The sequence below is a fragment of the Salvia hispanica genome, chromosome 2, assembly GCF_023119035.1.
Source record: "Salvia hispanica cultivar TCC Black 2014 chromosome 2, UniMelb_Shisp_WGS_1.0, whole genome shotgun sequence".
In the NCBI taxonomy this organism is placed as follows: domain Eukaryota; kingdom Viridiplantae; phylum Streptophyta; class Magnoliopsida; order Lamiales; family Lamiaceae; genus Salvia; species Salvia hispanica.
Window position 1 is genome coordinate 134,481 of NC_062966.1, and position 12,130 is coordinate 146,610.

A 12,130-nucleotide genomic window follows, 5' to 3' on the forward strand; every position below is an offset into this window, starting at 1 on the left:
CCTTATCGATATGATCATGAGATAATTAGTCATAGGCAACCACCTCCAACACTAATAGACTAACCCGTTTAGCCCGTTTTGTATTTGTGTTACAAAATTACAGCCCTACCCACTAATTTTACCGGGCTATTTGGGTCTACCCACGGATTTCGGGTTGGATTGACATCTCTAAGAGCATCCGTGGCGGTGCTTGTCGGATGAACAACCACCGTGCCGTCGGCGCGGCGAGTACCGTGCTCTTGCCAACGAGCACCGCCGTTCCGAATAGCACACTGACATGTTGCCCTGCAATTGGCCAACGGCATTGCCTTTGAAAATTTCTATTTTTTATTTATTAAATAAAAAATAATATGCAAAAAAAATATTATTTTCGGATTCCCAAAAATATAGTCGTTTTTTCTATCATTTTTTTCAATTTTTTTAATTTATCCCAAAACTTCTATAAGTACACACATTCATCACCATTTTTTACATCAAATTATCTCTCACTCATACTTCTCTCATATTTTTTCATACAACTCACTTACACCTTCCTCTATCACTCAAACACTCTGTAACTTCAAAAATAGTTCCTAAAGAGATCATTATGGAAGCAGAGCGCGAAGATTAAAAATACTATCAACAATCCTGTGATGTCTGTGAATCCTATGTAATTTTTAATTTTTTGTTAGTAATTTGTAATAATATTTCAGGTATTTTTAATGCATTTTAATATTGTGGAAATGTTTTTAGTAATTGAAGTATTTAAATTGAATAATAGAATTGTGGGACCCTTGAATAGTGTAAGAGCATGCTCTTGCAGAAAGTATGAATGTAGCTGCTGTGCTCTTACGGAAGAGCAAATAATTAAAAGTGAACAAATGTGGGTCCGAGCTCACATCCATGCCCTCGTCTCTTAAAATAAAAACTATTTATATTTTGGATTGTTCCTTAAAAACAGAAACTCGTAACTTTCTATTTTAGGATGTGAACCGCATAAGTAACATTGTTTTGATTATTTTTTCACTTATTTTCTTTCACTGTACCAATTAATTTTTTTACATTACCAATTGTACATTTACCAATTGTACATTAAAACTATGTCATTTCTTATGTTTCTAATAAGGACGAAGGTAGTATTAATAGGCTATAGTGCAAGTATTAGGCTATTTTATAAATTACATATTTGAAAAAAAATTATCCCATCTATTCCAAGTATTTATCATAAAATAAATGTCATCACTTTTCTTTTTATTATATCCTTTACATTTAAATTGTGACCTTACATTTAAAGAAAATACTCTTATATCAATACCAAGAAATATTTTTTTTCACCATTTAATATATATAGTACTAAACAATATTTCATAAAATCTCATATCATCGTCCATATCACCATCATCAAGTGTGATATGGAAATACTACTAAATTACTAACAGGGTAGTGATAAAATGCAAACTTATTTATTGTATAAATTCCAAATTTTTCAACACAATATCAACACAGTGTAAAATTTCAAGATTTTGATGTCAACACAATGTCAATGTAATTTCAAATCATCAATCGTTGACACTGTGCTGACATTTTTTGTTAAATATCAAGATTTTGATGTCAATACAATTTCAACATAGCATCAATCATTGACACTGTGCTAACATTTTCTGTTATTATTATTTGATCATCTATTAATACTTTCTAACGATTCAGATAATAGTTTGAAATTTGTACAATATTTAGATAATAGTTTGAAGTTTGTACAATATTTAGAGTTTGTAACTGATAATATTCCATTACTAATAACTATACATAAGGTTTACTAATAATAACTGTAAGGTGTTTTCAGCGAATAACGGGCCTCACAACAATAGGATTGAAATGGGTTTAAAAGTTGCTCATGACTTCAAGCGTTTTCTCAAAAGTTGTGCAAGCACTTCTCTTCACCTTCGTAAATCTTGCAAGAGTAATTATCATTTCAACGCCCAGTTTCGCCGCTGGAGTTAGATCGAAAACAAGGAAAATCCAAAATTGAAATACCATCGGTGAGTCTCATTTTAATTTTTCTGGTATCGCAATTTCATTTTCAATTTTCAAGTATTCGGATCTTAATTTGTCACTCAATACGCTGGGTGCGCGTGTTAAATAGCGGTGTTGGTAATGGATCTGAAGATGTTTTGTTGATCGTCGAAATTGTTATACGTATTAATCATTTTTAGATACGATTAGCTAAAGGTTTCAGCTACTGTGGACTGATTTTACTGTCGGTGTAAAATTTTCATCAGCTGCAATGCTTATATAGTTTTATGCTTATGCTACCCGTTTATGATTATTTCTGTGATAGATTTCATCATTTCAGCTTATTTTTGTATACAATGAACTTGTGGGAGAAAATTGGCGTTTTAAGATTGGGTATCAGTGCTGTACCATGTGTACTAGTGTAAATGATTGGAGGTTTTTGTCGACCAGTGTGGAACTCTAAGCTTTAGCTGACCAATTATTGATGATTACTGGCAGGAGAGTAGAACTCGAACTGTATAAGAAGAGTTGCCATTTTTCATAAAAGCTTAGTTATGCAGGCATTTTTAACTATCTTACGATGGATTGGTGGGGTAATTGCAAAGCTATACTGGTCTAACAACCTTTAAAACCTAGTTTACTATTATGTGTATTTTATAGGTGGTAATGTGATATGAAGCTTCTTACGAGAATATTTTTGAGTCACTATTTCTTTAATCTTAATTACAGAGGTTGCATCTCACCGCTAATGAACTCGAACTAGTTAGTGGCAGTTGTTAATTGGTATTAGACCCTTTTTCATAGTGACTTATGCGATTGGTCCCATGTTTCTCAGAGTTCGCATTGATCACATGGCTGCAGCTGGGAGTTCAATGCTGTATTCTCTTTTTCTATTTGTTGCCACACTTTCTCTGCAAGAAATGTTTAGAGCAAAGTTAGCTTCTTCAGAGTTGTTTACTATTCTTGGAGGATTCACAAGTTCTATCGTATTCCTCACACTGCTCACGGTAAGAGAGTGTGATTTTTTGAAGACTTTATATTGTATGATAATGGAAATGGTGATCAAGCACAACCTGTGTGAGTTATGTCTAGTGTTTTCTAAATATATTCCAAATATATCTGTGACTCATTTGTATTGTGATACATAGTGTGATCAATTAGGTTGAATAAGCTGAGCAGAGGTTTTTATTTCATCTTCACTACTTTTCCTAACGCTTATAACTTAGAAATATTCTTCATTATTTGTTGGTTTCTCTGATCGCCTGTCCCAATCTAACACTAACTCTGAGTTTGTATATGTTATATATGTTTCATGATTGAGATTTATACCTCTGATTTGGATGTTTCATCTTCAGTTCATTGGAAATTATCAGGAAACAATTGGTGTCAAAACGGGGTGGGGAGCTGGTGAGTTTCACTTCTCCTTATATGTATATATATTTTGTTCTTATGTGGATAAATGGTGCATCCCACTTATAAGAAGCAGATCGATCATTTAAGTGCTTAGTGCCTACTTATTTAATATGAATACTTTAATAGATTTGTTAGAGCTCTAAGTTGTACTATTAAAATTTAATGGTTTACTATCCCTCTCCATCCCACTTTGAAGTTTGAAGTCTGGTTCTAATATTTTATGGGTTGAGTTAAATGGTTCTCAAATTTTGTAGCGTGTTAGTGAATTGTGGGTTAGTGTGTGTTATCTTGATATAGGTAGCATTCTATTTGTGATGTTTACCATTTTGGGTTGTCCCACTATAAGTGATTGATTTCCTTTTTCGGCAAAAAGCAACACCTTTATATCTCTTACTTTATTCGCTCTTTCTTACTTTATTCTCTCATACTTTTTCCTCTCCCATACTTTATTCTCTCCACTTAACTCAACAAATATCATTTTCTTAAATCCTGGGCCCAAAAGAAACTCCTCATATATAGTGGGAGAGAGCTTTCTTGTAACTTTGTCAACCTTCAAAAATTTTTAGTCACCTCTCGACCACCAATCATAACTTTCCATACAGACTCTAACAAGAGAGTTGCAATCCAGTTCTGTGATAAGACTATCAGATTTAAGTTGACATGCTTCAGAAGTACTACTTAGTTCGGAACTCATCAAGGGTTGTATAGGATAGTTTTATAACTTGCTAGGGATGTAAACAAATCATGTGATACTCGCATATGGATAATATCAACCAACTTTACTCGTAATACTTGTGACTATGTTTAAAAAATCTCTAGCAACCTCCAGGGAGCTATCAATGTTGTTGGCGGATATGGTGATAAGTGATTAGAAACTCCAGTATGGTTGTTTGTCTGGTTCATGCACCCAAGTAGCTAAAAATATGCAGTAACGAAATGATGCTGGACTCCTTGAAACAATATTATTCATCTAGTCAATAGATTATAAGATTATATTAATCTGACATTCCTAAGCTATTTTTTTCTCATGTCATTCATTGACAGCCTATATTAACTTGGTACCAAGAAACTTCATGTCTTCATTCATTCAGTGAATGAGGTGCATTTTTTATTCTGACCAATTACTATTTACATATTGTCTTTTGTGATTCAGTTATCATAGCAGAAGCCGTGGCTCTAATAGCTGCTAGTACTGTTCATCGAGTTTGTATCACAACTTGGTATGGCATTTTTAACACCTTTCTTTGTCACTACATTTTAAGGTTTTATGATAAAAGAAAATAGCAAGAAAATTCATCAATGTCGAGTCTGAAATATATACTATTGTGCAGCTTTCTATTTTCTACTGGACTTTTATACGAGGTCAACAAACTCTCGGGAATGACTGACATTAAAGCTAAAAGGGTTTGAATGGAAGTTCTCCTATTCCTCTGATTTCACTTAGTAGCCTCACAGTAAGAGGTATATCTGCTACTGTTCCTCGAAGCACAATCTCAACTACAAACCTTAGCATACATTGGTTCTCCAGTAATCAGTTCTTGATAGTTCTTTCTGCTATTAGAGTTGGAGTTCCTAACATCTTATCTTTGCATAAATTTAGATACTATATAAATTTTATGATGTAGTATAACTGAATACTTCGTACTATGAGTTTATTCTGTTTCTCTTGAATTTTGTTAGGATTTTTTTGATAACGAGCCTCAGTTTTTTTAACTAGAAACGGATGTTTACTTTGATAAATGTTTGGAACAATTGCCCCTTTGAGATTAAATTAAATGATTAGATTATGAGGCCACATCACATGTTTTAAATGTGTGCTCCTTTGGTGAGACACATCATTTTCCATGAACCCGCAATGGGGAATAGGTGCCCCCCGGGGGCACGAGACCATGGCAAGACCCGATGCAGGTGGATTGGTGGCAACCAAAGGGGTGTGTGTTGTCCTGCCACACGCCCTCCTCTCGGAATCAACATCCCTCATATGACCACTCGCCTGCCGATTTCGATTTCAAATTATACTCCCCCCTTCCCAAAAGAATATGCACTTTGGATTAGATACGAATTTTAGTGCACAATTAGTAAAGTAAGAGAGATATAAAAAAAATTAAAGTATTGCTAGTGGATAATGAGTTCCACCTCAATTGAGATAAAAGAGTTTTTAAAATTAGAAATTATATATTTTCGTATGATGAACTAAAAAGAAAAGATTGTATATTTTTGTAGAACGGAAGAGTAATGAAAGATTTGTAATTATAGATGATATAAAACGACTTCAAATGACCACATATTGGAGCGTAAGCTTAATTATTATGTACGATAATTTTTGAAATTAGAATATTAAGTTTCAATTTTTTTTTAACTATCTCATCTCAGCATAATTCAAAATGACATACTAGTATTTCTCTAAAACAAGTATTTTTTTTCTTTTATTTTCCTTTATATTCTTATTTCATTGTAACAGAATGTGGTACTACTATTTTCATAATGATAATCACATATTTGTTTAGCGAGATTTTAGAGGTGAGAAAAAAAACAAACAATAATAAAGCGTGTCAAAAATACGAAGTCCGAACCGCCCCTCTGGCCGCTGGCCCACCGCCACCTCTCTCTCTCTTTCTCTCATCATCTCTGTATCTGAATCAAATTGCCTCGACCGACAACGCGTTTGAAGGAGAGAATTTAGAAATTCACCCCTCTCAAAATTTCGTTGCATCCTCAAATCAATTCCTCCATCATCTCTGCGTTGATCCTCAATCCATCAATCGTTTCCACAATCTCTTCATTCCTTTTGCTGCCTTCAAATCCGATTTCAATTTTGGGAAATAATGGACGAATTTGGGGTTTTGGTTGAGAGCATCGGTTTCAGAGCGCAGGGGAAATCAGCGCCCATGGCTAAATTGAAGCCAAAGCATAAACCACAATCCGCACCTCATAGCCATACCCCCGCGGCACCGTCGTCGATCGGCGATCCTTATTCTCTACCTGTTGATCAGCTCGACGGGATTTTCAGATCCAATGCTCCGCAATCCCGTAATTTCTTTGTTGATGATGATATTTTCGGTGGTGGTGGTTCGAACTCGCAGCAATTTGGGGGAGTTGATTTGGAAACTGTGCTTTCTGGCTCGAATGCTCGGAGTAATTATAGTACTAACTCGAAGAGTCCTATAGGTTTTGACGGTTTTGATGATTTTTCGGGGTATAAGCCGAAGCCTGTAGGTAATGTTGATGATCTGTTAGGGAATTTAGAGCTGAATTCGAAAACGAAGCTGGAGAAAAAGGGGTCTGGATTGGAGGATTTGATACCGGCATTAGGAGGAGAAAGCGCTACAATTAGGTACTGTGTTTAATCATTTGGAATCGCTTACATTTTTTGTCGATGCGGAATTCAATGAGTCCGCATATATGATTTGAAATTACTGAATTATGATGTTAACTCGTACTAGTTTACTGCAGTTGTAATGACTGAGAATATAGTGGTAGCTTGTTTGGAATTGTAATTATCTTTGCTTTGTGTTCTGAGCTATGGTTCTTGGTTTTAAGGGATGGGTAGCAACTAATCGATGGAATGGCATTGAGTGATATTAGTCCGAGTTCTGTTGCGTTTTATTTTCTTTTTGTTGCTGTTTATATTTTAAAGTTTGTCTTATGTGGTGTTATCTTTAATAGAGTATTCTCGGAGACAAAATCCTTTCCAGCACCAAATGTTCATCAATCTAAGTCGAGCTCATCTTTGATTGATGACCCTTTCTTAGTCTTTGAATCGGCACCCTCTTGGCCATTTGGTGGGCCGTCTAACCAAGACAAAGGAAAAGGTTCAGTACAATCACCTATTGATGACTTAGATGATTTCCTCAGTGGTGGGACCAAATCAAAAGTTGCACCTGATAACAAGCCAATGTCGGATGCAAGTATGAAGGGGTTCGGGAATACCAGTTATGTGGATGATATTTTTGGTGGTAGTGATCCTGTGCAGCAAAATAATACCTCAAGATCAAGCTCTATGACTCAGGTCGATTCTAACTTCATCTCAGCTGAATATTGGAATGATGTTTGAGTCAAGTTTTTATTGATTTAGTATTTTCCATCTAGAATTCCCTCTTTGACGACTTTTTCCATGAAGACAAGAAGCCTGAAGTGAAGCGAGCTCCTCCACAGCCCAAAGTCAACACTAAAGAGGCCTTCCCTGCTAAAAATACTGGCAACGATTTTACTTCACTTTTTGGAGGTACTTATCCAGACAATGCAATAATCTTTTAGAATGGGTCTCCTCATATATGAGGTGCACTGCACACACACACACACACACACACAAAATTCTTAAAAGAGTGAAGTTTTCTTCAAAAAACTTAAGTTGTCTGCAAGGAGTATCAATAATATTTTAAAATTTCCAGCATGCTGCTTCATCTCTAAGTAAATTGCTTTCATAGTCTTGGGAATGGAAATATTTTTAATATGTCAGTGCATTTGGATCTTTATGAGGGTCTTTCTTTATATGCATAAATACCTGATGATGAGTGTTTTATGGCTCAACTTTGAATTAGTTACTGGATGAACTCAAGTGTGTGAAAGACATTCAATGTCTGGCTACTAATTACAAAAGTTATGTTAATTATGGCCCCCATTTATTTACATTTGCTTAATTTATGACTAGTGTGAAACAATTGGGAATCAATCAGCAAAAACTCACTCACTTTATTTAGCACATCTTTACCAAAATATTCTGTTTTATAAGGTATTTGATGTGTGTCTTCACTTGTTACTTGCCTGCTCGGACACTTACAGATATTACAACTTCATCTGAAGAGTTTTACGAAATTGATGGGGAACCTGAAGATAGACGAAGAGCTAGGCTAAAGCGTCATATGAGGACAAATGAACGCATGGTATGTTAGTATTAGCTAAATTTAATGCTACATGGTGCAAATTTTCTCTTGATTGTTTTATATTCATATTCTAAAGGGGCTACCATGCATTAGAAAGTTATCATAAGATGGCATTCTGTGTACCTCTGAAATGAAAGAGGTTACAAGAAATGCATCATTTGTAGTGAAGTCTTGAATAAAAGATTCCCTCGATAATTGGGACTTCCTGAAAATGTTCTAGACTAATATTTCATTAGTTATATCCAGTAAATCGTGTAACATACTCACCTGTCATAGTCTCATGTAAATATTAATGGTAATGGAATATAGTTTCCGTTGTACCATTTCTTAATTCTTCCGCGAAGGGTAATTTGAGCATGCCTAGTCTTGCATTTACAGATTGTAATTAGGATTTATGAATATGTTGTCTTTAGACCCTTCGTAGTTCACATAGTACATGATGAAATAGGAGTGAGTCTTTAGAACCTTCGTAGTTCACACAGTACTTGATGAAATAGGAGTGAAGTGTGGTTCTTAAATTTTTGTGGTGTGTGTATAATTTGTATACATATTTGGATTTTAAGTTTTGTTTGTTTCTGTTTGCAGGCTGAAGCACTCGCTGAAAAGAATCAGCGTGATCTTGAGAGTCGGTTTGAGCAGGAAGAGAAACGTGTAAGAATATTTGATTTTATTAATACTGATTTGTAATAACAATTCACTAGCACTAAGTACCTGACATATGGTCAAGTTGTATGGATACACATTGTTACATAAAACTCTGCCTAACTTCCAAGGTGTTGAAACTTAACAGATAGACTTGGGTGATTTTTTATATGGAAATTGAAAACTAGGACAATCACCATCTTAGGTTCTTTAAATAACCTTGCTCCTAATCTGTAACTCTTTATTTCAGAGGATTGCAGAAGTGTTGGAGTATGACATAAAGCGATGGGCTGCTGGAAAAGAAGGCAATATACGAGCATTGCTGTCATCACTAGAGCAGGTCGATTTCTGTAGTAGTATAAGGTTTTCTGCCCGCATTCGTTTATATTGACAACTGCTTGGTCTAGGATATATGAACAAATCTCATCAGCTTTTGGAATGTGTGTTATCACAATCATACTTTAAACGTCTGGATTGCCTTTGGCTGCTGCGAAACAATCATTTCAATTTTCTCCTTGACATGTGAATTTGAGATTTGGGTTGAATACTTAACTGTTGAAGTGCATCCTACTGCAAGCATCGATTCTACCTTGACCTGTAAACTTCTTTGTCCATCAATAATCTCATATGGAATATCTTGCAGATTTTGTGGCCCGAGAGTGGCTGGCGTTCAGTATCTTTGACAGATATGATCACTTCCAATTCAGTGAAGAAGGTCTACAAGAAGGCCACCCTATACGTCCATCCAGACAAAGTTCAACAAAAAGGAGCAAATCTCCAACAAAAATATATCGCTGAGAAGGTTTTTGATATTCTAAAGGTAAACCTCACGAGCATGGTTTTCATGCCGTGCTTAGAAACTTATCCTTTCTGAAAAGGTGCATAAACCTTTTTCTGATACTATATGTTTAATCATCATCCATGAAAATTCTCTATATAGGAAGCTTGGAACAAATTTAGTGCAGAGGAACTGCGATAATTTCATACAGACGAAAATTTCCTCAAGCTCTCATGTTCAAAGCTGCTTTTGTCGGGCGGGGAGGATCAGATCGATGTATTATGAATTTAAAAAATCACAGAGATGCTTGGTGAAATCAATAATCCATGATTCAAGAGGATGCAAATTTGTATAATTTTCCGTTTGTAATGGTATTCTACTCATTAAAATGATATATTGTGCAGGATTTGCTTTATTGTTTAATTCTTTGTAGAAAGTTATCATTAAATTAAGCAAATTCGTAGGCGCCATAATAATACTACTAGAATACAGTACATCCATCTATTACTAATAGTCTTGGTAGTTGATTATACGAGTATGAATGCAAAGTTTGTCAAAAAGAAGACAAATTTTATAAAAATTAAAAATGATTAACAATTTGGTGAGTACAATGAAACTTTCTGTTTGATCATAATGCCTCTTTATGTTAGTAGTAATTAATTGTAGAGGAGTAAATGCTTGTCTTTGATTTTTAACAATTTTATTGTCATCGTGAGTTTAGCAAACAAATTGGGACATATTTATTCATCAAGTTGCGTTGCTAGTATTTCTTTTCATCTTGCAAACAAACAATAGATTTAGTAATTACCCAACATACTTTTTTCCTTCTCGGAATAATATATTGGTAATTGGTTAAGATCCTAAAAATATGTTTAGGCAAAGAAGATCCTAAAAAATTAAGCTTAAATAGAAAATAAACTAAAAGGAAGCCTTAATTGGTACAAGGAAATAAAAAGTAAATAAACAAGTTAAGTACTTTAGGAAACTAATTTATAGAAGGAAATGAATGAAATCAAAGGTAATTAATTTATAGGAAACTATTTTATACAAGGAAACTTATCAATCTTCGTATTCTTCTTATGTAAGTTCTTTGATTTATTCTCCAACTTGTCATTATTTCATGCAAAAGAACTGCTCACTTATTCCCATAAAAATATAGATATTTGAAACAGCACGAAAATTTACGTAGAATTGATAAAATAAGAGATAAAAAAAAATTATAGTATTGTTAGTAGATAACGAGGCCCAGAGAAAAAGAAGTTATGAAAAATATAAATAGATATTTTTATGGGACATCCTAAATAGAAAATGTTCTTATATTTATTGGGACGGAGGGAGTATAGTACTCTCTCGATATCGATCGTAGTACTACTCTCTTGATAGTAATACCAGCCTGAGAGAGTAGGCATTTTGTGAAGATTAAAGCAGTCATTGATGAGGGGCCCTAGTCCTCAACAAATCTATACTACTTAAAAGTGGCAATTTAATAAAGTTATTATAATATCCTTTTTAGAGGGAAAATGATAAAATCAGATGTATTTACTACTATTTTTTATGTGAAGAAAGAGAAAGAGAAGGGGACAGATTAGAGAAACGAGAAGAGAGGGATTGGAGAAAAAAATGGTCTAATGAAATGATAGTTTCTCATGAAAGATTAAACACTTATATAAACACACTTTCACCATTAATCTCCATTTTTTTTTGTACTGATTTCTGATTTCTTCATTTTTAAAATTTTGATTGCAGCAGGGAAAAGCTCTTGGAATCCGGCGACAGCTCCGACAACGGATGACGAGCGCGGCAAGACTGAGGGAGGAGGGGTGGTGGCGGCAAGGCGGCGGTTGGCTCATCGCCGGCGTCGGAGGACAGGAGCACCAGCCAGCACAGGCCGTGGAGTTGCCCATTCAGACACAAAGAACTCCACGGCGCCGTTGAAGCAGGGCGGTGGAGCTGCGAGTCAGGCGGCATGGGCGGCGAGGCTGTGCGGAAGGAACGGCGGCGAGGCTGGCCGGTGCAGGCGGGCTGCGAAGTAGCGAGGCGGAGGGAGAGATGATGAGGCTGAACAAGATATGAGAAGTGGGCAGCGGCGGCATCCCAGCGTGGAGGTGGCCACCGTGAATGAAGAAAAGGAGAGAAGAAGCTGTTCAGTTTTGTTTACCTAGGAGAAACAGATGAGAATGAGATGGTGGTTGAGCCGGTGAGGAGAGAGATTTAGCTGCAATAACCGAGAATTCACTCACCAGCCACCACTTTTTATTTTTCCTATAGTTTACCTATTAAAAGAGCTTAGCTGGCAAAATGAAATATTGATAATTTTTCTTTTGACAGTACAAAATTTTTGTGCGTTAATTAGTGGAAATAAAATAAATGTAAACTATAGATGCTATCTTTAGTAATGACTTATTTTAGGCTGCCATTTCAG

The 12,130-nt window shown here is 35.3% G+C and overlaps 2 protein-coding genes across 2 annotated transcripts; both read left to right on the top strand.

Moving 5' to 3' along the window:
- The first annotated feature begins 1,866 nt into the window (after nucleotides 1-1,866).
- LOC125203747 (protein KRTCAP2 homolog) lies at nucleotides 1,867-5,076 on the top strand. Its single transcript, XM_048102178.1, has 5 exons — nucleotides 1,867-2,018; nucleotides 2,828-2,999; nucleotides 3,348-3,399; nucleotides 4,559-4,625; nucleotides 4,737-5,076. Exons 2-5 carry the CDS (start codon nucleotides 2,844-2,846, stop codon nucleotides 4,813-4,815), a joined length of 354 nt encoding a protein of 117 aa, XP_047958135.1. The 5' UTR covers nucleotides 1,867-2,018; nucleotides 2,828-2,843; the 3' UTR covers nucleotides 4,816-5,076.
- A 925-nt stretch (nucleotides 5,077-6,001) lies between these two features.
- Nucleotides 6,002-10,131, top strand: LOC125205960 (J domain-containing protein required for chloroplast accumulation response 1). The gene is made up of 8 exons (XM_048105191.1): nucleotides 6,002-6,739; nucleotides 7,072-7,414; nucleotides 7,495-7,630; nucleotides 8,188-8,288; nucleotides 8,874-8,939; nucleotides 9,181-9,270; nucleotides 9,574-9,750; nucleotides 9,871-10,131. Exons 1-8 carry the CDS (start codon nucleotides 6,231-6,233, stop codon nucleotides 9,907-9,909), a joined length of 1,461 nt encoding a protein of 486 aa, XP_047961148.1. The 5' UTR covers nucleotides 6,002-6,230; the 3' UTR covers nucleotides 9,910-10,131.
- The last annotated feature ends 1,999 nt before the right edge of the window (nucleotides 10,132-12,130 follow it).